This window comes from Ranitomeya variabilis, chromosome 3 (assembly GCF_051348905.1).
Source record: "Ranitomeya variabilis isolate aRanVar5 chromosome 3, aRanVar5.hap1, whole genome shotgun sequence".
In the NCBI taxonomy this organism is placed as follows: Eukaryota; Metazoa; Chordata; class Amphibia; order Anura; family Dendrobatidae; genus Ranitomeya; species Ranitomeya variabilis.
In genome coordinates, this window is record NC_135234.1 from 526366950 (window position 1) to 526393166 (window position 26217).

Sequence of the window (26217 nt, forward strand, 5' to 3'; positions counted from 1 at the left end):
TCCTATATGGATCTTACCTTACTGAGTTCCAAGATTCTTTTGGTCTCACCATTTGAAGTGGTTGATGTTTTTTTAAAAAGTAAGGCTGCTTTTGGTCCTCTAAGTTTAAGTGGAGGATATGGTGGTACAAGGGATCCTGTTTGTGTCAGTTTAGACTGGAACATCTGGTTGATCACAACATTTTCACTAGCTGTAAAAAAAAGCATTTATGACAATCATAATTTAATCAAAGTGGCTAAGTTCAAACTGTGCTATAATATATTTACATATCTGAACGAAAATGGGAGAACCCCATATTGAAATCCCTCTGTAACAAAGGTAGCTTTTATTAATACATCTATAATAAATATGAGGTATATTAAAATGAGGCTCAATGTGTAGGTGTTTTCCTATTAACTGAACAAAGTACATTTTAATCAATAAATCTTGGAATAAAAGTAAGTTCCACAATTGGATGTGTTTAAAAAAATATTCCTGTAGTGAGATAATCTTATAAATGTGCCCATGCTGTGTACTGTGTAATGGGTGTGTTTGATCCTACAGGAACATGGTCTGATCACACCACATCTCATGGGTATGGGGGAAACCAAAGAGAGTATAAAGAAAGTACAGCACGGGATCATACTCATTCTTTCTATGAAGAAAATTTTTTGCTGCTTGTTTTTAAACAAGTTTTACCTCTGAGAGAGAATAAGCGGTGATCCCGTGCTGTAATGTCTGTATCCTCTCGTTTGTGTCAACTACTTTCCAGGAGCTGTGGTATGAACAGACGATGTCCCTGTACGGTCAGACACAGCCATTACACAGTACACAGCAGGGGCACATTTATAAGATTATCTCAGCACAGGAACATTTTTAAACACATCCAATACTGGACCTTTTTCTTGTACAAGATCTATTAATTGTAATGTACATTGCTTGTGGGACAACCCCTTTAACGTCATTCTACTGAGCTACTTAAATATTTAATAATGTAAATATATGTCACATTATAACATTTAACTTTCTCAGCGTCAATCATAATAATTAGCCATTTTAGATTTTTTTTCTTTGGAAATGTTCTGCATTTTATAGTTTGAACGCTTGACTCTTGCATGTGTCCTGAAATAAACAATATACCATCCCTTATCAAATCCTGACAGGGCTTCAATGATCGAATGTTTTCAGATAAAATTCATTGATTAATACTTTCCTAGTCGAATCATAAATATACAATAGAGTAAATTGGGGTTATGCTAAATAAGACAAATACTGTATTAGTATGTGCAGCATTTTTCTCACCAGATCATATTCATTATTCTTATCAGTAATCACGGCTACGGAGGGCAGATTTTCAGATCAATAAATATGACATCAATATTCCTACCTAGCATGTTATATACAGTGGGGAAAAAAAGTATTTAGTCAGCCACCAACTGTGCAAGTTCTCCCACTTAAAAAGATGAGAGGCCTGTAATTGACATCATAGTTGGACCACAACTATGAGAGTCAAAATTGAGAAAACAAATCCAGAATATCACCTTTTCTGATTTTCTGCTTTTGCAAGATTTATTTTGCAAAACTTCTATAAGCTTTCTTCTTCTTCTTCTTCTTCTTCTTCTTCTTCTTCTTCTTCTTCTTCTTCTTCTTCTTCTTCTTCTTCTTCTTCTTCTTCTTCTTATCATTATTATTTTTCTATTACATATTTAAAACCATATAAGAATGAGAAATCAGATAAGTAAAAAAGCCCTGATACTAGCATGATGTCAGAATTTCATAAAACTACTTTTAAAAATTGGACATAGGGGAGAAAGATTGTTAATGCCGCTATGCCGCTATGTCAAGATATTGCCCAATATCCCTGCTCCCATTCGCTTCCAAACTCCTGGAGCAGCACGTCCACACTGAACTTTCCTCCCACCTCTCCTCTAACTTGCTCTTTGACAATCTACAATCTGGTTTCCGCCCCCATCACTCCATTGAGACTGCCCTGACCAAAATTACTAATGACCTACTTACAGTCAAAGCTAACGGACAATACTCTATACTCCTCCTTCTAGATCTGTCCTCTGCTTTCGGCACAGTTGACTACTGCCTCCTACTACAGATCCTCTCCTCCTTTGGCATCAAAGGCCTTGCCCTATCCTGAATCTCCTCATACCTTTCCAACCGCACATTCAGCATCTCCCACTCCCACACTACCTCCTTATCCCACCCTCTCTCTGTTGGAGTCCCCAAAGGCTCTGTTCTATGACCCTTACTCTTCTCAATCTATACACTTGGCCTGGGACAACTCATAAATTCCCATTTATTCAAGTACCACCTTTACGCTGCTGACACTCATATCTACCTCTCTAGCCCAGACATCACCTCTCTGCTGTCCAGAATCCTGGAGTGTCTGTCAGCCATATCCTCCTTCTCCTCTAGATTCCTAAAACTCAATGTGGAAAAATCTGAACTCATCATCTTTCCTTTATCTCACAGATCTTCCTTACCTGACCTATCTATTGCAATTAACAACATCACGCTTTCCCCCGTACCGGAAGTCCGCTGCCTCGTAGTAACCCTTGACTCTGCCTTGTCCTTCAAACAGCTCATCCAGGCTTTTTCCACCTCCTGTTGCCTTCAGATCAAAAATATCTCCAGAATCTGTCCCTTCCTTCACACCTCAATCTACTAAAATGCTTTTGCATGCCCTCATCATCTCCTGCCTTGACTACTGCAACATCCTTTCCTGTGGCCACCCTTGCACCTCTCCAGTCCATCCTTAGCTCTGCTGCCTGACTAATTAATCACTCTCCTAGCTACTCCTCCGCTTCTCCCCTCTGCAAATCTCTTCACTGGCTCCAGTTCCCTCAGCGCATCCAGTTCAAATTGCTGATAGTGACCTACAAAGCCATCCATAACCTGTCTTATCCATATATCTCTGAACTAATCTCCCGATATATATTCCCTCACGTAATCTCCGGTCCTCCCAAGATCTTCTTCTCTCCTCCACACTTATTCACTCCTCACCCAACCGCCTCCAAGACTTCTCCCGAATATCCCTCATCCTCTGGAATTCTTTGGGAAGATGCAAGAGTTTGGGCACCCTGCATGGTTAGTACCTACTAGCACCCCCTTTTCAAAGTATTACAGCTTGTAAATTGTTTATGTTAGCCAGCCAAGAGTCTTTCACTTTTTGTTTGAGGGATTTTCATCCACTCTTCTTTGGAAAATTCTTCCACTTCTGTGAGATTTCTGGATTGTCTTGCATGCAATGCTCTTTTGAGGTCAAGCCACATATTTTCAATGATGTTTAGATCAGGGGTCTGTGAGGGCAACTGTAAAACCTTAAGCTTGTACATTTTGAGGTAGTTTATTGTGGATTTTGACATGTGTTTAGGATTATTATTAGTAATGAGTGAGCACTAAAATGCTCGGGTGCTCATTGCTCAGGTCGAGCAAATTGGAATACTCGGGTACTCAGACTGAACAACGAGCCCAATGTAAGTCTATGGGAGACCCAAGCATTTTCACAGCAATTTCCCCCGGGGGGGGGGCCTTTTAAAGTCTATAAACATCTGAAAATGCTGTAAACACTGCTCAAATGACATGGGAACATCATGGGGATCGCCCCTGGAAGCATTTCTGAGTTTCACATCATTTTTACAGGTGCACCAAAAAACATTCAAAAACTAAACCAAAATGGATTTTGCTGGGAAATATGTTAAGGTACCTTCTTTCCCAGGTAAAGACTTGTATATAAGGCAAAATTATTAACCCCAGACAAAAAATATTCCTCCACCTCTTGGGCTATGCTCACACGCAGCGTTTTTGATGCATTTTTCAACTTTAACATTGCATTCAACCAATACAAATGCATTCACTGGGAAATGTCATTGTAACATTTACCAACCCTAGCTGGCCATATGATGTGTTACACATAAGCAGACACATCTTGTTTCATTTATGAGGAGGGACTCTTAAAGTCACAAAGCCTATTTTTATAGGGGCATCAGGTGGGATTAATATTCTAAAAGGGCCATTATTAAACAGTGGATCTCCTATGCTGTTATTGCCTATGCAGTGAGTGGCTGGGCTGCCAAAAAATACGATGCACCCAATACCCCTTTCACGAGAGGTACAGGAGGGCTTCCTGAAAAAATGTTGCATTGAATGCAAAGCCTGCCCTGCTATCAAGTCATATGCACTCCAAGAAGCCTTTGAACCCAGGTACTGGATGGCCACAGGAAAATCCCCTTCACATTATTCATTGTGTACTCCCATACTGTTTTCTTATGCATTGACTGCAAGGCCTGCCCTGTTCACAAGTCATATGCACCCCAATAAGCCTTTGAATCCAGATACTGGATGGCCACAGGAAAATCCACTGCACATTATTCATTTTATACCCCCATACCATTTTCTTATACATTGACTGCAAGGCCTGCCCTACTACCAAGTCATATGCACTCCAATAAGCCTTTGAAACCACATACCGGATGGCCACAGAAAAATCCACTTCACATTCATTTTTGCACTCCCATACTGTTTTCCTATGCATTGACTGCAAGGCATGCCCTGCTACCAAGTCATATGCACCCCAATAAGCCTTTGAACCCAGGTACGGGATGGCCACAGGAAAACCCACTTCACATTCTTAAGTTGGTCCTGCCATACTGTTTCCTTATGCATTGAATGCAAGGGCCGCCTTGACCCATATTTGCACGCACCCCAATCCCCCTTGGAAGAAACATGGAGTAGGGCCTCATAATAAATCTGTCCCATTACAAAGGAGCAGGTATACTAGACTTGTAATGCCCATATACTAAGTGTATGGGCTGACAAACATTTCCCCATGGGGGTACATTTCTTCAAATAAATTGTTTATGGGCATCATAAACACACTTGAAAAACCTACAGGGGCTGTTGCAGCATGGAACACGTTAACTCTGGTGATCTAGTGACAGAGGATGATGAGAGGTGGAGGAAGGCCTCATTAACAAATAGGCCCAATTTAAAGGGGCGTGTCTCCTTTACTTGGACTGCCCATACACTAAGTGTATGTTGTGAATTTGCTTTTTGCTCCCTCTAGTGGTTACTAGTTTTTGACTCTGGTTTTTCTGTCATTCCTTTTATCCGCACCTGGGTCGTTAGTTAGGGGTGTTGCTATATAAGCTCCCTGGACCTTCAGTTCAATGCCTGGCAACGTAGTTATCAGAGCTAGTCTGCTGTGCTCTTGTCTACTGATCCTGGTTCCAGTTATATCAGCTAAGTCTGCCTTTTGCTTTTTGCTATTTGTTTTGGTTTTGTATTTTTGTCCAGCTTGTTCCTAATCTATATCCTGACCTTTGCTGGAAGCTCTAGGGGGCTGGTGTTCTCCCCCCGGACCGTTAGACGGTTCGGGGGTTCTTGAATTTCCAGTGTGGATTTTGATAGGGTTTTTGTTGACCATATAAGTTACCTTTCTTTATTCTGCTATCAGTAAGCGGGCCTCTCTGTGCTAAACCTGATTCATTTCTGTGTTTGTCATTTCCTCTTACCTCACCGTCATTATTTGTGGGGGGCTTCTATCCAGCTTTGGGGTCCCCTTCTCTGGAGGCAAGAAAGGTCTTTGTTTTCCTCTACTAGGGGTAGCTAGATTCTCCGGCTGGCGCGTGTCATCTAGAATCAACGTAGGAATGATCCCCGGCTACTTCTAGTGTTGGCGTTAGGAGTAGATATATGGTCAACCCAGTTACCACTGCCCTATGAGCTGGATTTTTGTATTCTGCAGACTTCCACATTCCTCTGAGACCCTCGCCATTGGGGTCATAACAGTTTGCCAGGCCAGTATTAAATGTTTAATGCATTGCAGAAGAGGGATTATAAGAAAGAAGATTCTGAGTTTTTTTTTTTCTTCTTCCCCTTTACCTCAGAGTGGCTATGCTTGCTGCAGACATGAATGTCCAGACCTTGATTACAAGTGTGGACCAGCTGGCTACTCGTGTGCAGGGCATACAAGACTATGTTATCAGAAATCCTAGGTCAGAACCTAAAATACCGATTCCTGAACTGTTTTCCGGAGACAGGTTTAAGTTTAGGAATTTCGTGAATAATTGTAAATTGTTTTTGTCCCTGAGACCCTGTTCATCTGGAGATTCTGCTCAGCAAGTAAAAATTGTTATTTCGTTCTTACGAGGCGACCCTCAGGATTGGGCTTTTTCGCTGGCGCCAGGAGATCCGGCATTGGCTGATCTTGATGCGTTTTTTCTGGCGCTCGGTTTACTTTATGAGGAACCCAATCTTGAGATTCAGGCAGAAAAGGCCTTGCTGGCTATGTCTCAGGGGCAGGACGAGGCTGAAGTGTATTGCCAAAAATTTCGGAAATGGTCCGTGCTGACACATTGGAACGAGTGTGCACTGGCCGCTAATTTTAGAAATGGCCTTTCTGAAGCCATTAAGAATGTTATGGTGGGTTTTCCCATTCCCACAGGTCTGAATGATACTATGGCACTGGCTATTCAAATTGACCGGCGGTTACGGGAGCGCAAAACCGCAAATTCCCTCATGGTGTTGTCTGAACAGACACCTAATTCGGTGCAATGTGATAGAAAAACCGCAAATTCCCTCATGGTGTTGTCTGAACAGACACCTGATTTAATGCAATGTGATAGAATCCTGACTAGAAATGAGCGGAAAATTCATAGACGCCGGAATGGCTTGTGCTACTACTGTGGTGATTCTACACATGTTATCTCAGCATGCTCTAAACGTATAGCTAAGGTTGTTAGTCCTGTCACCGTTGGTAATTTGCAACCTAAATTTATTCTGTCTGTAACTTTGATTTGCTCACTGTCATCTTATCCTGTCATGGCGTTTGTAGATTCAGGTGCTGCCCTGAGTCTCATGGATCTCTCATTTGCTAAGCGCTGTGGTTTTACTCTTGAACCATTAGAAAATCCTATTCCTCTTAGGGGTATTGATGCTACACCATTGGCAGCAAATAAACCGCAGTATTGGACACAGGTTACCATGTGCATGACTCCTGAACACCGCGAGGTGATACGTTTCCTGGTTTTACATAAAATGCATGATTTGGTTGTTTTAGGGCTGCCATGGTTACAGACCCATAATCCAGTCCTGGACTGGAAGGCTATGTCAGTCTCAAGTTGGGGCTGTCGTGGTATTCATGGGGATTCCCTGCCTGTGTCTATTGCTTCTTCTACGCCTTCGGAAGTTCCGGAGTATTTGTCTGATTATCAGGATGTCTTCAGTGAGTCTGAGTCCAGTGCACTGCCTCCTCATAGGGACTGTGACTGTGCTATAGATTTGATCCCAGGCAGTAAGTTTCCTAAGGGAAGACTGTTTAATCTGTCGGTACCTGAACATACCGCTATGCGTTCATATATCAAGGAGTCTCTGGAGAAAGGACATATTCGTCCGTCTTCTTCCCCTCTTGGTGCGGGATTCTTTTTTGTGGCAAAAAAGGACGGATCTTTGAGACCTTGTATTGATTATCGGCTTTTAAATAAGATCACTGTCAAATTTCAGTATCCTTTACCGCTGTTGTCTGACTTGTTTGCCCGGATTAAGGGTGTCAAGTGGTTCACCAAGATAGACCTTCGTGGTGCGTACAACCTTGTGCGCATTAAGCAAGGTGATGAATGGAAAACCGCATTCAATACGCCCGAAGGTCATTTTGAGTACTTGGTGATGCCTTTTGGGCTCTCCAATGCGCCTTCAGTTTTTCAGTCCTTTATGCATGACATTTTCCGGAAGTATCTGGATAAATTTTTGATTGTTTATCTGGATGATATTTTGGTTTTTTCTGATAATTGGGATTCGCATGTGGAGCAGGTCAGGTTGGTCTTTAAAATTTTGCGTGAAAATTCTTTGTTTGTCAAGGGCTCAAAGTGTCTCTTTGGTGTACAGAAGGTTCCCTTTTTAGGGTTCATTTTTTCCCCTTCTGCTGTGGAGATGGACCCAGTCAAGGTCCGAGCTATTCTTGATTGGACTCAGCCCTCGTCAGTTAAGAGTCTTCAGAAGTTCTTGGGCTTCGCTAACTTCTACCGTCGTTTTATTGCTAATTTTTCTAGCATTGTGAAACCTTTGACGGATATGACCAAGAAGGGCTCCGATGTAGCTAACTGGGCTCCTGCTGCCGTGGAGGCTTTCCAGGAGTTGAAACGCCGGTTTACTTCGGCGCCTGTTTTGTGCCAGCCTGACGTCTCACTTCCCTTTCAGGTTGAGGTGGATGCTTCGGAGATTGGGGCAGGGGCCGTTTTGTCGCAGAGAGGCCCTGGTTGCTCTGTTATGAAACCTTGTGCCTTTTTCTCTAGGAAGTTTTCGCCTGCTGAGCGAAATTATGATGTGGGCAATTGGGAGTTGTTGGCCATGAAATGGGCATTTGAGGAGTGGCGTCATTGGCTCGAGGGTGCTAAGCATCGTGTGGTGGTCTTGACTGATCACAAAAATCTGATGTATCTCGAGTCTGCTAAACGCCTTAATCCGAGACAGGCCCGCTGGTCATTGTTTTTCTCCCGCTTTGATTTTGTTGTCTCGTATTTACCAGGTTCAAAGAATGTGAAGGCCGATGCTCTTTCTAGGAGCTTTGTGCCTGATGCTCCTGGAGTCGCTGATCCTGTTGGTATTCTTAAAGATGGAGTTATCTTGTCAGCTATTTCTCCGGATCTGCGACGTGTGTTGCAGAGATTTCAGGCTGATAGGCCTGAGTCTTGTCCACCTGACAGACTGTTTGTCCCGGATAAGTGGACCAGCAGAGTCATTTCCGAGGTTCATTCCTCGGTGTTGGCAGGTCACCCGGGAATTTTTGGCACCAGAGATCTGGTGGCCAGGTCCTTTTGGTGGCCTTCCTTGTCAAGGGATGTGCGGTCATTTGTGCAGTCCTGTGGGATTTGTGCTCGAGCTAAGCCTTGCTGTTCTCGTGCCAGCGGTTTGCTCTTGCCCTTGCCTGTCCCGAAGAGACCTTGGACACATATCTCCATGGATTTCATTTCTGATCTTCCGCTATCTCAGGGCATGTCCGTTATCTGGGTGATATGTGATCGCTTCTCCAAGATGGTCCATTTGGTTCCTTTGCCTAAGCTGCCTTCCTCTTCCGATCTGGTTCCTGTGTTTTTCCAGAACGTGGTTCGTTTGCACGGCATCCCTGAGAATATTGTGTCAGACAGAGGATCCCAGTTCGTTTCCAGGTTCTGGCGATCCTTTTGTAGTAGGATGGGCATTGATTTGTCGTTTTCGTCTGCTTTCCATCCTCAGACTAATGGACAGACGGAGCGAACCAATCAGACTTTGGAGGCTTATTTGAGGTGTTTTGTCTCTGCTGATCAGGACGATTGGGTGACATTCTTGCCGTTGGCTGAGTTTGCCCTTAATAATCGGGCTAGTTCCGCCACCTTGGTTTCGCCTTTTTTCTGCAACTCTGGTTTCCATCCTCGCTTTTCTTCGGGTCATGTGGAGCCTTCTGACTGTCCTGGGGTGGATTCTGTGGTGGATAGGTTGCAGCAGATCTGGAATCATGTGGTGGACAACTTGAAGTTGTCACAGGAGAAGGCTCAGCGCTTTGCCAACCGCCGCCGCGGTGTGGGTCCCCGACTACGCGTTGGGGATTTGGTATGGCTTTCTTCCCGCTTTGTTCCTATGAAGGTCTCCTCTCCCAAATTTAAACCTCGTTTTATTGGGCCTTACAAGATATTGGAAATCCTTAATCCTGTATCTTTTCGTCTGGATCTTCCTGTGTCGTTTGCTATTCACAATGTATTTCATAGGTCCTTGTTGCGGCGGTACATTGTGCCTGTAGTTCCTTCTGCTGAGCCTCCTGCTCCGGTGTTGGTTGAGGGCGAGTTGGAGTACGTGGTGGAGAAGATCTTGGATTCTCGCCTCTCCAGGCGGAGGCTTCAGTACCTGGTCAAGTGGAAGGGCTATGGTCAGGAGGATAATTCCTGGGTGGTCGCCTCTGATGTTCATGCGGCCGATTTAGTTCGTGCCTTTCATGCCGCTCATCCTGATCGCCCTGGTGGTCGTGGTGAGGGTTCGGTGACCCCTCACTAAGGGGGGGGTACTGTTGTGAATTTGCTTTTTGCTCCCTCTAGTGGTTACTAGTTTTTTGACTCTGGTTTTTCTGTCATTCCTTTTATCCGCACCTGGGTCGTTAGTTAGGGGTGTTGCTATATAAGCTCCCTGGACCTTCAGTTCAATGCCTGGCAACGTAGTTATCAGAGCTAGTCTGCTGTGCTCTTGTCTACTGATCCTGGTTCCAGTTATATCAGCTAAGTCTGCCTTTTGCTTTTTGCTATTTGTTTTGGTTTTGTATTTTTGTCCAGCTTGTTCCTAATCTATATCCTGACCTTTGCTGGAAGCTCTAGGGGGCTGGTGTTCTCCCCCCGGACCGTTAGACGGTTCGGGGGTTCTTGAATTTCCAGTGTGGATTTTGATAGGGTTTTTGTTGACCATATAAGTTACCTTTCTTTATTCTGCTATCAGTAAGCGGGCCTCTCTGTGCTAAACCTGATTCATTTCTGTGTTTGTCATTTCCTCTTACCTCACCGTCATTATTTGTGGGGGGCTTCTATCCAGCTTTGGGGTCCCCTTCTCTGGAGGCAAGAAAGGTCTTTGTTTTCCTCTACTAGGGGTAGCTAGATTCTCCGGCTGGCGCGTGTCATCTAGAATCAACGTAGGAATGATCCCCGGCTACTTCTAGTGTTGGCGTTAGGAGTAGATATATGGTCAACCCAGTTACCACTGCCCTATGAGCTGGATTTTTGTATTCTGCAGACTTCCACGTTCCTCTGAGACCCTCGCCATTGGGGTCATAACAGTGTATGGGCTGACAAACATTTCCCCATGGGGAGTAATTTTTTTTTAAATTGTGCATCATAACGGGCATCATAAACACCCTTGCAAAAAACTAGAATGTCTGTAGAAGCACGGAACACATTAACCCTGGTGATCTAGTGGCGGTGGATGATGAGACGTGGAGGAAGGCCTCAGTAACAAATAGGCCCAATTTAACGAAGCGTGTCTCCTGGACTTGTAATGCCCATACACCAAGTGTATGGGGTGACAAACATTTCCCCATGGGGGTAATTTTTTTAAAAAAAATTGTTAACGGGTATGATAAACACGCTTGCAAAAAGCTAGAGTGGCTTTAGCAGCATGGAACACGTTAACCCTGGTGATCTAGTGGCGTTGGATGATGAGAAGTGGAAGAAGGCCTCATTAACAAATAGGCCCAATTTAAAGGAGCGGGTCTCCTATACTTGTAATGCCCCCAATAGGGATAAAGTTTTTAAAAAAAATTGTTTACGGGCATCATAAACACCCTTGGAAAAAACTAGAGTGGCAGTAGCAGCACGGAACAAGTTAAGGAAGGCCTCATTAAAAAATAGGCCCAATTTAATGGAGCGGGTCTCATATACTTGGAATGCCCATACACTAAGTGTATGGGCTGACAAACATTTCTTTATGGGGAGTAAATAAAAAAAAATTGTTTACGGGCATCATAAGCACTCTTGCAAAAAACTAGAGTGGCTGTAGCAACACGGAACACGTTTACCCTGGTGATCTAGTGGGGTGATCTAGTGGCGGTGGATGATGAGACGTGGAAGAAGGCCTCATTAACAAATAGGCCCAATTTAGAGGAGCATGTCTCCTAGACTTGTAATGCCCATACACTAAGCATATGGGCTGACAAACATTTCCCCATAGTGGGTAAATTTAAAAAAAAAAATTGTTTACAGGCATCATAAACACCCTTGCAAAAAACTAGAGTGGCTGTAGCAGCATGGAACACATTAACCTTGGTGATCTAGTAGCGGTGGATGATGAGACATGAAGGAAGGGCTCATTAAAAATAGGCCCAATTTAAAGGAGCGGGTCTCCAAGACTTGTAATGCCCATACACTAAGTGCATGGTTACTACTGCCCTTCCAGGCTCTGTCCTTGTAGCCAGCAATGTTCACCAGCGAGCAGGTCTTTCTGGTACTAAGTCCTGCTTTTCCCCTTCTGAGCATGCCCAAAGGAAGACCTCTCAGTGGAGGTCTGGGGTCACATGCTGAGGTACTGCAGTAGCTCCTATTGGTCCTCTAGGAAGGTCCGGAAGTTGCTCAGTTACTGTAGCAGTTCTCATTGGTCCTCTAGGAAGGTCCTCAACTTGCTGCAGCTATAAAAGGTTCGCATGGCCGCACGACCATGCACTAGTATACATTTGAAAACGTGTGTGTGTTGATGAGTGCAACTTGTTATTTAATCATCCCCTTCCTTTGTGTATGACTGCTCGCGTAAGGTGGAGATCTGCTATCTAGCACCCAGCTGACCTATCAGCAATTAACACACAAAACAGCGTCTAATTGCTGTGACCGCCAGTACTGCGCCGTGTGCTATTAGAGCGCTTTCCTATCCCAAGTCTGGGTGGTTAGTGGCATCCGTCAAAGCGGCACAGCACGCACTCTTGTGCATTTAAGTTATATTTTCTGTTACTCTTGACACCCCAGTTGCGGTGTCGAGCACAAGTGGTCTGAACGTACTATAATCCTGTGTCTTGGGATAAAGTCCTGAGACTCCTTGCTTGCGCTCTTGGTGCGGTACCGTGGCCCTGTGACACAACAGGGCTTGCTTCCAGGCTTTAGAGAGACAGTTCATGCCATGTGTCCAGCTTGGATACCCAATAATTCAAAGGCACAGAGGAATCATGGAGGACGTTGGTACGGTCAGCAAGTTACTCCCTCAGCATCATAGAAAACATTCCATTCCTTGAGACATTACCCCGTGCCTCAGGGCCAGGGCGATGGGAGGGTCTGAGAAAACTGTCCCAGAACTTTGCCAGTGTTCCCCTGCCTTTGCTGGATTTGAGATGTATCTCTCTCGCCTGTACTCCTTGGTTGTCCAACGAACTGTTATGTCTGCCGCCAGCGTTTTGAGATGGGATTTTTATACTAATTGTGCAACAATGGCCATCTAGTAATGCAGCAATTTAGTACACCTGTCTGCCTCTGGAAGAAGAGACTGAAAGTTCTCCGTGTTTAGCGTGGGTCTAAAAGTGTCACTACCATGTAATGACTGTCACCCAAAATTTTTAAAATACGTAGGTCACGGGAAAGGCAGCTCCACATAAAGTCAGGCATGCATGCCAGACTGCTAACAGGCAAGCCTTCCGTGCCCTCACCAACAGGATGACTGACTAAGGTTTCCTCCTCCTCCTCTTCCTCCCTGTCCTGAGGACATCCACGCTGAACAGACAGTATGACAGTTGTGCTGGTAGTACCATCTACAGTGCAAGAAAGTAGCTCCTGTTCTTCCTCCTCATCTTCCTCATTGTCAAACAATCCATGTTGGCATGACATGAGGCTGGGCTGTGTGTAATCACCCTGTATGGTTCCTTGCTCCATGTCCTCCTGCTCCGCCTGCAATACCTACTCTTTCATTGTGAGCAGAAAACTTTCCAGAATGCAGAGAAGCGGGATGGTGATGCTAATTATGGCATCATCGCCGCCCACTATCTTGGTGGACGCCTCAAAGTTTTGGAGGATGTTACATATGTCTGACATCTATGCCCACTCCTGAGGTCTTACATGTGGAGTCTGACCTGAATAACGATGGCCTTGTTGATGCTGGTATTCAACAACTGCCCTCTTCTGCTCACAAATCCTTTTCAACATCTGCAGTGTAGAGTTCCAACGTGTTTAGACATCACACACCAGTCGCTGAGACGGAAGCTGCAATCGTTGCTGAAGCTCTGCAAGGGCAGCTGAAGCTGTAGCTGACTTTCTAAAATGGGCACATAGGCAGCGTACTTTCACAAGCAGATCCGGCAGCTCCGGGTAGCTGTTTAGAAACCATTGAACAACGAGGTTAAGCAAATGGGCCAGGCATGGTACGTGTGTCCATTTGCCTCTCCTCAGAGCTGCCAGGTGGTTCCTGCGATTGTCACACACAACCATGCCTGGCTGGAGTTCAGCGGTGTCAGATCTGCCTGCTCTTTCAGAGCTGTCCACAACTGCATTGTGCAGTTTGTCACCTAAGCAGATTAGCTTCAGCACAGCCTGTTGCCGCTTGGATTTGGCAATGCTTCCAGCTTGAGACTGATGTGCTCATTTCAGAGATGGAGGCTGAAGAGGAGGAGGAGGTGGAGGAGCTGTAGACTGTGGGAGCAACCCTGATTGATGTAGGGTCCACAATCCTTGGTGTTCCATCCCAAGGTCTGACTGGGTCCCGGCTTCCACTATGTTAACCCAGTGTGCCATCAGTGAGATGTACCGTCCCTGGCAAGAAGCACTTGTCCACATGTCTGTGGTTAGGTGTACCTTCCCAGTAACTGCATTGTTGAGGGCATGGTTAATGTTGTGGTACATGTGCTTATGTAATGCCAGGACGGCACAGAGGGAGAAATAGTGGCGGCTGGTGACCAAGCACTTTGGGATGGCCATCGCCACCATCAGGTTGCGGAAAGATTCCATCTCCACGAGCCTAAAAGGCAACATTTCCAGCGCAAGCAGACGAGAAATGTGTGACTTTAGTACTGTGGCCTGTGTGGCGTTGGCTGTGTATTTCCGCTTGCGTTCTAATGACTGGGGTATGGACAACTGAAGGCTTTGCTGGGACAAGGAAGGGGACGTGCTTGATGATGGTGCTATTTGAGTGTGGGAAATGGCAGGTGCAGGACAGGAGGCATCTTTGCATGCACAGTGGACAGGGGATTGGCTTGCACACACAACAGTGGAAGAATAATAATAATAATAATAATAATAATTTTTATTTATATAGCGCCAACATATTCCGCAGCACTTTACAACTTATAGAGGGGACTTGTACAGACAATAGACATTACAGCATAACAGAAATCACAGTTCAAAATAGATACCAGGAGGAATGAGGGCCCTGCTCGCAAGCTTACAAACTATGAGGAAAAGGGGAGACACGAGAGGTGGATAGGGGGAGGGAGGTGTAGCACCTCTTCAGGCAGGAAGAAGCAGTGGTGTCACCCGCAGACACTGTTCCTGGAGCCTGGGGTTGGGCCCACAAAGTCGGGTGCTTTGCTGGCACGTGCCTGATCATGCTGGTATGGTAAGGCTGGTAGTTTTGCTATCCTTGCTGATGCTGGCATGACAGGTGTTGCAAATGGCCTGTATGGGGTTATTGGCAGAGTCTTTAAAAAATAACCATACTTGGGAAGTCCTAACAGTTGGACTGGCAACTTCCGTCATGTTGGTGTTACAGGGAACGGTTGCCTGCCTTCTGTCTGCAGCCACCACACTGCTTCTTCCTGCCTGAAGAGGTGCTACACCTCCCTCCCCCTATGTGCTGATGTCCTCAATCTGCATGTCCGCCTGCCAGGTTGGGTCAGTTACTATATCATCCACCACCTCATCTTCCACTTCCGCACCCTGGTCCTCCTCCTGACTTTCTGGCAATTGTGTCTCATCATCATCCACCTCTTGTGACCATGGCTGCTCAAATATTTGGCCATCACTACATGGAATCTCATCTTGCCCCACTTCAAGTGGATGGGGCGAGAGGCCCGAATCTATAAATGGAAAAGTGAACAGCTCTTCGGAGTGTCCAAGTGTGGGATCAGTTGTCTCAGGGCACTCAGCATGGTGGGAGGAAGGAGGATCAGAGTAATATGCAGTCCAAATTCACGGCTACTCAGACTTGATTGTGTGGAAGACAGGGTGCTGGTGGCCAAGTAACTGGAAGTATTATCCGCTATCCAACCAACAACCTTTTCACACTGCTCTGGCTTCAATAGTGCTGTCTTGCTGCGGTCCCCTAGGATTTCGGACACTAAGGTCCAGCGAGAATGTGGGAGTTTTTTGTTGCCCAATTTTGGCTTGTCCATGGCCTCGGCATACACCATCACTAACATGTCCACTTCCCCCATCCCTCGCCACATGCCTTGCCCATTGTAAATGGACTAGAATATTTTACATGTTCACTACGTACAAATGGCTGAATTGGGAGCAAACTTACTGTATATGTGATACGTGTGCGGGAAAACCACACTTTAAACTATCTGGAATGTAGTTAAAAAATTTTTTTGGTTATCAAATTGGTGTCAATAAGTAGGGAAACAGACAGCAAAAACACTTGAATATGTAGGCCTAAAATGGCCACATTTTAAGCACAGATAGATGAGGCCTGTCAGGGAAATACCACACTGCCAAATATGTGGCCTGTATTTTTTTAAATGCAAAATAGCGCTGTATATAAGTAGAGTAACAGACAGGAAAAAATTGGACTAACGGCCTAAAATGCCCAAACTTGGAGAACGCAGATATATGAGGCCTGTCACGAAAATACCACACTGCCAAATATGTGGCCTGTATTTTTGGGGGGGTCTGCAAAATAGTGCTGTATATAAGTAGAGTAACAGACAGCAAAAAAATGTAATACCTGCCAAAAATGCCCAAATTTTTGCACACGGATGTATGAGGCCTGTCACAGATATACCACCCTGCAAAATATGTGGCCTGTATGTATTTTTTTGTGAGTTCAGCAAAATGGTGTCAAGAAATTGTGCAAGACACTCAAAAAAATTCTACTCTAACGTAGCACAAAAAATGAAAGATTTTTCTGCACACTCATAAGTGATTTTTGTGACCCCTTTAAAATTGCTGGATTTTCACGCTGTGCTAGGAAAAGGATCTGGCTGTATTGTGCAGTGTCAAAAAGCAGATGGAGAAATAAAAGGGCTCTGGATTGCTTTGCAATAAAATAATCTCTATTAACCTGGCAAAAAAAATTTCCTAGCCAATTATACCTGGGGCTAGGTATATATATATGGTTAATATATGCTATATAGGTAGCAGTAACAGCAGTAGCAGACAGTAATGGAATGGACCCTCTTGATGTATGCAATGATATCTATATACACACATACAATGCCTGCAGCTGTTTCACTGATATGTATAGAGCGACGTACACTCCCCTGCCTACCTAACAATGCAACCTATATACTCTGGAATTAGTCCTTAAAAGGACTGTTGGTTTTGCTGTATTTGAGTAGTTTGGAATGGTAGACCCCACACTAACTAAGAAATCACCAAATCTGACCCTATCAAAGCAGCAGCTCTTCCTACACTGTCTGATTCCGGAATGGAATACGCCGAGCAGGGTGGCGTCCGGTCTCTTATACCCCTGATGATGCTGTGCGACGAGCCAAACACTGCAAGACCGCAACAAAGATGGCTGTGGCGTTACAGTGCCTAAGGACTGCCAAAACTGCAGGGTGGAGACACGAGTTCCCGCCGAATAGTCTCGGAAATGCTCGGTGCTCACTGAATACACCGAGTACAGTGACACTCGGGCGAGTAACAAATAGTGACGAGCACGTTCGCTCATCATTAATCATTATCCTTTTGTAGAAGTCATCATCTTTTCAACTTCAGCTTTTTTACATATGGTGTTATGTTTGCATCAATAATTTGTTGAAATTTCATTAAATTCATTCTTCCCTCTACCCATGAAATGTTTCCCATGCCATTGGCTGCAACACAACACCAAAGCATGATTAATCCAGCCGTAAGCTTAATTGCTGGAGAGATGTTCTTTTCCTGAAATCTTGAGCCTTTTTTCTCCACACATAGCTTTGATCATTGCAGCCGAAGATTTCTAGTTTAACCTCATCGGTCCACAGGATTTGTTTCCAAAATGCATCAGGCTTGTTTAGATGTTCTTTGGCATACTTCTGAAGCTGAATTTTCTGGTGAGGACTTAGGAGACGTTTTCTTCTGATGATTCTTCCATGAAGGCCATATTTGTGCAGGTGTCTCTGAACAGTAAAACAATGTACCACAACTACAGAGTCTACTGATTTTTTCTGAAGGTCTTTTGCACTCAAGCGGGGATTCTGACTTACCTCTCTGACAATCCTAAGAGTAGCTGTCACTGAAATTTAGCCTTGTCTTCCAGACCTTATCCTGACCTCCACTCTTCCTGCTAACTGCCCTTTCTTAACTATATCTTGAACTGAGGAAAGGGCAACTTGAAAATGCTTTGATATCTTCTTATAGCCTTATCATACTTTGTGAGCCTCTATCATTTGCATTTTCAGAGTTCTAGGAAGCTGCTTAGAATAACCTATGATTGCAGTTTTTTGGCACAAGGTTAGAGGAGACTGGGTTTTTATAAAGCTGGGAAATTTGCATTACTTGGCATTTCTGAATGATGATAGTGAACAAGCTATAACCCTAACAAGCTAACTAAAGTCTGAAACCTTGATCCAAGTTATCCGAGTGCACAAATCTCCCAGGGTTCCCAAACTTTTGTATAAGCCCGTTTTCCTTTTCATATTTTTTAAAATGAAAAATATGACAATATATACATTTTTCTTGCCTAAATTATAAAGGAAATTTGTTATCTTTAACTTTAGCCCTTTTAGAAATCATTTCAGCTTCAACTTGCTTAACTGTTCACAGTAACAATAATATAGACCAAGAGTGCCCAAAACCTTTACATGCCACTGTAATACACTTACTGGCCATGATCTTCTGCTCTTGACTGACCAGAAGACAGGGCTAACATTCACAAGCTGCTATTTAAGCCTATGAAAGCTTACTTCTGGCTTTCAGACTTACATTGAGAAGTGACTATAAGTCAACCTAAAAAACAGGTCACAATTAGCAGAAGACGATCGTAGTGGTGCATAGAACAGAAGAAGATGGTGGCTAGCAAGTTTTTAACTAGGGGCAGGGAACTTGGATTAATGCCACCACTCCAATGCTGAAATATAAAAACTACCTTAAAGATGTCCCAATCTCCAAATATTAATGCAATCCTGAGTTTCGGAAAATTTACATCCCGCTATTGCAAGGCAAGATAGAACTTCTGTAAAACCAATGTAATTACAGTTTTGTGAAAAATTGTTTTCCCCTTCCTGATTTCTTATTTTTTGTCATGTATGTCACACTTAACTGTTTCAGATCACTAAACAAATGTAAATATTAGACAAAGATATCACAAGTAAATACAAAATGCAGTTTTTAAATGTAGGTAGGAATTCCAAACCTACAGGGCCCTGTGTGGAAAAGTGACTGCCCCTAAACTTAATAACTGGTTAGGCCACCCTTAGCAGCAACAATTGCAACAAAGCATTTGCAATAACTGTCAATGAGTCTTTTACAATGGAGGGATTTTGGCCAACTCATCTTTGCAGAATTGTTGCAATTCAGCCACATTTGAGGGTTTCTGAACATGTACTGCCTTTTTAAGGTCACGCCACAGAATCTCAATCAGATTAAGATCAGTACTTTGACTAGGCCACTCCAAAGTCTTAATTGTGTTTTTCTTAAGCCATTCTGAGGTAGACTTGCTGGTGTGTTTTGGATCATTGTCTTGCTGCATAACCAAGTGTGCTTCAGCTTAAGGTCATGAACAGATGACTAGATATTCTCCTTCAGGTTCTTTTGGTAGACAGCAGAATTTACCACAGCAAGTTTTCCAGGTCCTGAAGGATCAAAACAGCCCCAGATCATTACATTACAGCCAGCATATTTTACTGTTGGTATGATGTTCCTTTTCTGAAATGCTGTGTTACTTCTTTGACAGATGTAACGGGGCATACACTTTCCAAAAAGTTAAACTTTTGTCTCATCAGTCCACAGAGTATGTTCCCAAACATCTTGGGATCATCAAAATGTTTTCTGGAAACACTGAGAGAAGCCTTTATGTCCTTATTGCTCAGCAGTGGTTTTCATCTTGGAACTCTGCCATGCAGTCCATTTTTGATCAAGCTCTCTTTCTTATGATGGAGTCATAATCATTGATCTTATCTGAGGCAAGTGAGGTCTGCAGTTCTTTGGATGTTTTTGTGGATCCTTTTGCGATCTCTCTTGGAATAGTTGTCCCTGCACTCTTGGGGTAATTTTGGTAGGCTGGCCACTCCTGGGAAGGTTCACCGCTATTCCATATTTTTGCCAGTTGGGGATAATGGCTCTCACTGTGGTTTGTTGAAGTCTCAAAGTTTAGAAATGGCTTTATAACCTTTTTTCAGACTGATAGATCTCAATTGCTTTGTGTCTCATTTGTTCCAGAATTCCTTTGGATTGTAGCATGATGTCTAGCTTTTGATGATCTTTTGGTCTACTTCACTTTGTCAGCCAGGTCCCATTAATGTGATTTCTTGAATGAGAACAGGTGTGGCAGTAGTCAGGTCTGGGTGTGGCTAAGGAATTTGAACTCAGCCTCCCAAAGATGTGATAAACCACAGTTAATTTATGTGTTATGGAGGGGGGAATAACTTTTTCACACAGAGCTCTGTAGGTTTGGGTTTCTTTTTCCCTTAATAATAAAGAACTTCATTTATTAAATGCATTTTGTGTTTACTTGTGTTATCTTTGTCTAATTTGTTTGGTTATATGAAACATTTAAGTGTGACAAACTTAGAAAAAAATAGGATAATCAGGCAGGGGCAAACACTTTTTCACACAACTGTATGTTATCAAAGAATCCATCATCTCCACATATCAGCTCCTCTTTCAGCTTGGGCTCCACTGGAAAGGGAGATTCATGTAACTACACGTTATCAGAGCTATGTGTGAAACGGGTTGGCTGACTTATTTCAAAAGATAAATAAGAACCTTTGTCTACCACAGCTGGTACATAGGCAGATAGAAAATTTTGTGCTTAACCTCTGAAATTTGCCAGCCTTCTTCACACATGACATTAAATGTGTGTTAAGCACAAGCTGGGATTGAAAATGTAGGGATCCAGTATTGCACTAATATGTAATGATCAGAGTTACTTTTTATATAAGAAACACATCTTAGCTGAATACCTTTTTCTTCAGCTCCTCTAATTACTGCCAATTCTTTCTCCAATTTTTTGGCGTGTAAAAATGGTATAGTGCACTGTTATTTCACTACAATATTAAGAACAAAGTATAAAGGAAAAACTATTTCATATTTCACTAGTATCATAACTTATATAACTTACTTTTCAAGGCAAAGAGAAGATTCTGAGACAATACATCTTTATTTTTCTCAATCGCTCCGGAAATGTCATATGTTACCTGGGGGGAGAATCATGTGACAAGTAAAATATCAAGATTTCTTATTAACCCAAATATATTTAAGATAATTAGAAAAAAGCAAATAGTAATGTCAACATGTGCACTTTTCATATAATTATCCATGTTCATATGAACTATTCATAAGGGAACAATTACAGTAGTGCCTTTTAGCAATGCTTACATGGAATTATCATAGCCAGTATTGCTTAAATGAGATTTTACATATCTCTTTATTTACTATTAATTATGCCCTCAAAGAGGCTTCATGGTTGCCACCTGTACAAATTTTTCTTACAGTTCATTTTGAAGTTTAAGCAGCTTAAAGACATAAACCCTTTCCCACGATACTCGAAGGGCATATACAGAATTATATATCACATACTGCACAATTGTTTGCATTTTGTGAAATAGTGCGCATTTTTATTTAGAAAATAAGAAAATAAATGACATGAATATATACAGTTTCAGAGATGTGAATCTATGTAATTAGAGCTAATTTTATGGCCTTTATCAATGGGGAGTATAGTACAGGATTCTGTGGGAAAGTGTCTTTTGGTTGATCTGCATTATTACCCTGTGGGCCACTCCCCAAAACATTAGCACTAAATAAAAAGGCCCATATCTCTGGAAACGTATTATAGATTTAAAGAATAAAAAAACGAATTACTCAGGTAGCAGCACAAATAAAATTAGAGCGAAAACTGGTCACTTTTGACCTAGTGACAGGTCATTTTCAAAAGAAGCTGAGCTGTACATGAAAACAGTCACTACATAGTGAACTGAGATATGCTGTTCTGGCTATGACCATTGTTCACATCCGGTCATCAATGGAGTTACAAACAGCTGACCAGGCAGAATACACAGTATATTTAAAGATGAGCCATCATTTCTCCTGTCATGTCTGTTTTAGTTGATACTTTTAGTCACTGTGAGACAGCGGTTCAGCATTGTCAATTGGTTATAAACATTAGGTTCATAGGCAGCACTGTGGCTCAGTGGTTAGCACTGCAGCCTTGCAGTGCTGGGGCCCTGTGTACAAATCCCACCAAGGTCATCATCTGCAAGGAGTTTGTTTGTTCTCTCCATGTTTACGTGAATTTCTTACGAGATCTCCTGTTTCCTCCCACATTCCAAAGACATACTAATAGTAAATTAAGATTGGGAGCCCCATTGGGAACATCAATGATAGTATATGTAAACCTCTACAGAATATGATAGCGATACATAGGAAAAGCATAACAAATAAAATGAATCAGGTTTGTGAGGGTCTGACACCAGTACCCCAAGAAAACTGTTATTGATAACATATGAACACTCCAGAATTCTTGACTCATATTGACTATAACTATTCACTAAAACAGACATGGCAGGAGAGATGACTGGTTATCTTTATAGGGTTGACCATTACTTGGAAAACTCTCATTACTCATATTTCACCCTGTTAAAATAAAAGCTTCTACACTCACCTCCAGTGTCCTCACCATTCTAGTGATGTCAGCACCCACATTCTCAGGGCTGACATGAGATTTTTACGTTAAGCGAGCCCTGCAACCAATCATCAGCGGCTTCACTATCCTCGCCTATGGATGTATTGAACATCAACATAAAGTCAAGACTGTGGCTGCTCTCTGACTTCCTCTAGATGCTCGATTTGTCCGAAGGTGTGGACAGTGATACATAACAATCTGATGTAAGTTCCAAGAACATCAGTGCAGACACCACTGGAATGGTTATGGCACTCGAGGTGAGTATCAGTGGTTTTATTTTAATGGGGCCAAACATGAGGAATGGGAAGGAGTTGTCCAAGTAGTCAACAACCCCTTTAAGTACTGTATATTCTGTGACTTTGATCAGTACTGACTTCTCTCGTATAGTCTGCAACATAGTATTCTGCAGGGAACCTTTGCAAACTTGAAAACTGACCACTGTTTGGTCGCTACATGGCAGTATTATGGCAGTGTAAATGAATGGTCCACCACAATGTGTCCTTCCAAGCACATGCAGCATGATTTGTTTTGTAACAAATTATGTTTGTAGTTTTTTTTCCCTTTAGTTAAATAATCCCTTAACTATTATGCTCAATTGATTTCAATGGAATATCAATATTTTGTACAAATTTTATGTTGAAGTTTTATATTTATTACTTAGTTGTTTTAGCTCAAACTAGGAATTAGCATTATTCTTTGTGCCCTGTCAATGTTTAACCCCTTAGTGACAGAGCCAATTTGGTACTTAATGACCGAGCCAATTTTTACAATTCTGACCAGTGTCACTTTATGAGGTTATAACTCTGGAACGCTTTATCGGATCCCGCTGATTCTGAGATTGTTTTTTCGTGACATGTTGTACTTCAAGTTAGTGGTAACATTTCTTCGATATTACTTGCGATTATTTATGAAAAAAATGGAAATATGGCGAAAATTTTTAAAATTTTGCAATTTTCAAACTTTGTATTTTTATGCCCTTAAATCAGAGAGATATGTCACAAAAAATAGTTAATAAATAACATTTCTCACATGTCTACTTTACATCAGCACAATTTTGGAAACAATTTTTTTTTTTGTTAGGGAGTTATAAGGGTTAAAAGTTGACCAGCAATTTCTCATTTTTACAACACCATGTTTTTTTTAGGGACCACATCACCTTTGAAGTGATTTTGAGGGGTCTATATGATAGAAAATAACCAAGTGTGACACCATTCTAAAAACTGCACCCCTCAAGCTGCTCAAAACCACATTCAATAAGTTTATTAACCCTTTACGTACTTCACAGGAACTAAAACAATGTGGAAGAAAAAAATTAACATTTTACTTTTTTTTGCAAACATTTTACTTCAGAACCATTTTTTTTAATTTTCACAAGTGTAAAAACAGAAATTTAACCACAAATTTTGTTGTGCAATTTTTCCTGAGTACGCCGATACCCCATATGTGGAGGTAAACCACTGTTTGGGCGCACCGCAGAGCTTGGAAGTGAAGGAGCACCGTTTGACTGTTTCAATGCAGAATTGGCTGGAATTGAGATCGGACGCCATGTCGCGTTTGGAGAGCCCCTAATGTGCCTAAACAGTGGAAACCCCCCACAAGTGACACCATTTTGGAAACTAGACCCCCCAAGGAACTTATCTAGATGTGTGGTGAGCACTTTGAACCCCCAAGTGCTTCACAGAAGTTTATAACGTAGAGCCGTGAAAATAAAAAATCGCATTTGTTTTCACAAAAATGATTTTTTCGCCCACAAATTCTTATTTTCACAAGGGTAACAGGAGAAATTAGACCACAAAAGTTGTTGTGCAATTTCTCCTGAGTACGTCGATACCCCATATGTGGAGGTAAACCACTGTTTGGGCGCACCGCAGAGCTTGGAAGTGAAGGAGCACCGTTTGACTTTTTCAATGCAGAATTGGCTGGAATTGAGATCGGATGCCATGTCGCGTTTGGAGAGTCCCTGATGTGCCTAAACAGTGGAAACCCCCCACAAGTGATACCATTTTGGAAACTAGACCCCCCAAGGAACTTATCTAGATGTGTGGTGAGCACTTTGAACCCCCAAGTGCTTCACAGAAGTTTATAACGTAGAGCCGTGAAAATAAAAAATCTCATTTTTTCTACAAAAATGATCTTTTTGCCCCCAAATTTTTATTTTCACAAGGGTAACAGGAGAAATTAGACCACAAAAGTTGTTGTGCAATTTCTCCTGAGTACGTCGATACCCCATATGTGGAGGTAAACCACTGTTTGGGCGCACCGCAGAGCTTGGAAGTGAAGGAGCACCGTTTGACTTTTTCAATGCAGAATTGGCTGGAATTGAGATCGGATGCCATGTCGCGTTTGGAGAGTCCCTGATGTGCCTAAACAGTGGAAACCCCCCACAAGTGATACCATTTTGGAAACTAGACCCCCCAAGGAACTTATCTAGATGTGTGGTGAGCACTTTGAACCCCCAAGTGCTTCACAGAAGTTTATAACGTAGAGCCGTGAAAATAAAAAATCTCATTTTTTCTACAAAAATGATCTTTTTGCCCCCAAATTTTTATTTTCACAAGGGTAACAGGAGAAATTAGACCACAAAAGTTGTTGTGCAATTTCTCCTGAGTACGTCGATACCCCATATATGGGGGTAAACCACTGTTTGGGCGCACCGCAGAGCTTGGAAGAGAAGGAGTGTCGTTTTACTTTTTCAATGTAGAATTGGCTGGAATTGAGATCGGACGCCATGTCACGTTTGGAGAGCCGCTGATGTGCCTAAACAGTAGAGACCCCCCACATATGACACCATTTTGGAAACTAGACCCCTTAAGGAACTTATCTAGATGTGTGGTGAGCACTTTAAACCCCCAGGTGCTTCACAGAAGTTTATAACGTAGAGCAGTGAAAATAAAAAAATCGCATTTTTTCTACAAAAATGATCTTTTTGCCTCCAAATTTTTATTTTACCAAGGGTAACAGGAGAAAATGGACCCCAGAAGCTGTTGTACAATTTGTCTTGAGTACGCCGACACCCCATATGTGGGGGTAAACCACTGTTTGGGCGCATGGCTGAGCTCGGAAGCAAAGGAGCGCCATTTGACTTTTCAATGCAAAATTGACTGGAATTGAGATCGGACGCCATGTCGCGTTTGGAGAGCCCCTGATGTGCCTAAACAGCAGAAACCCCCCAAAAGTGACCCCATTTTGGAAACTAGACCCCCCATGGAACTTATCTAGATGTGTAGTGAGAACTTTGAATGCCCAAGTGCATCACAGAAGTTTATAATGCAGAGTCGTGAAAATAAAAAATATATATTTTTTAACAATAAAGATTTTTTAGCCCCCAAGTTTTTATTTTCACAAGGGTAACAAGAGAAATTGGACCCCAAAAGTTGTTGTCCAATTTGTCCTGAGTATGCTGGTACCCCATATGTGGGGGTAAACCACTGTTTGGGCGCATGGCAGAGCTCGGAAGGGAAGGAGTGCCATTTTGGAATGCAGACTTTGATAGAATTGTCTGCGGGCGTTATGTTGCCTTTGCAGACCCCTAATGTACCTAAACAGTAGAAACCCCCAACAAGTGACCCCATTTTGGAAAATAGACCCCCCAAGGAACTTATCTAGATATGTGGTGAGAACTTTGAATGCCCAAGTGCTTCACAGAAGTTTATAATGCAGAGTAGTGAAAATAAAAAATATTTTTTTCCCACAAAAAAGATTTTTTTAGCCCCCAAATTTTTATTTTCACAAGGGTAACAAGAGAAATTGGACCCCAAAAGT

The 26217-nt window shown here is 42.7% G+C and overlaps 1 protein-coding gene across 3 annotated transcripts in view; it reads right to left on the minus strand.

Annotated features, from left to right (window-relative positions):
• Window positions 1–26217, minus strand: part of MYO16 (myosin XVI) — a 685244-nt gene that overhangs the window by 117166 nt on the left and 541861 nt on the right. For all 3 annotated transcript variants that reach the window (XM_077297020.1, XM_077297019.1, XM_077297018.1), the window contains exons 24-25: window positions 20893–20968; window positions 18–190 (exon numbers count right to left, since the gene is read on the minus strand). In XM_077297020.1, the coding sequence (XP_077153135.1) occupies window positions 18–190; window positions 20893–20968 (249 nt within the window). The remainder of the gene's footprint in view (window positions 1–17; window positions 191–20892; window positions 20969–26217) is intronic.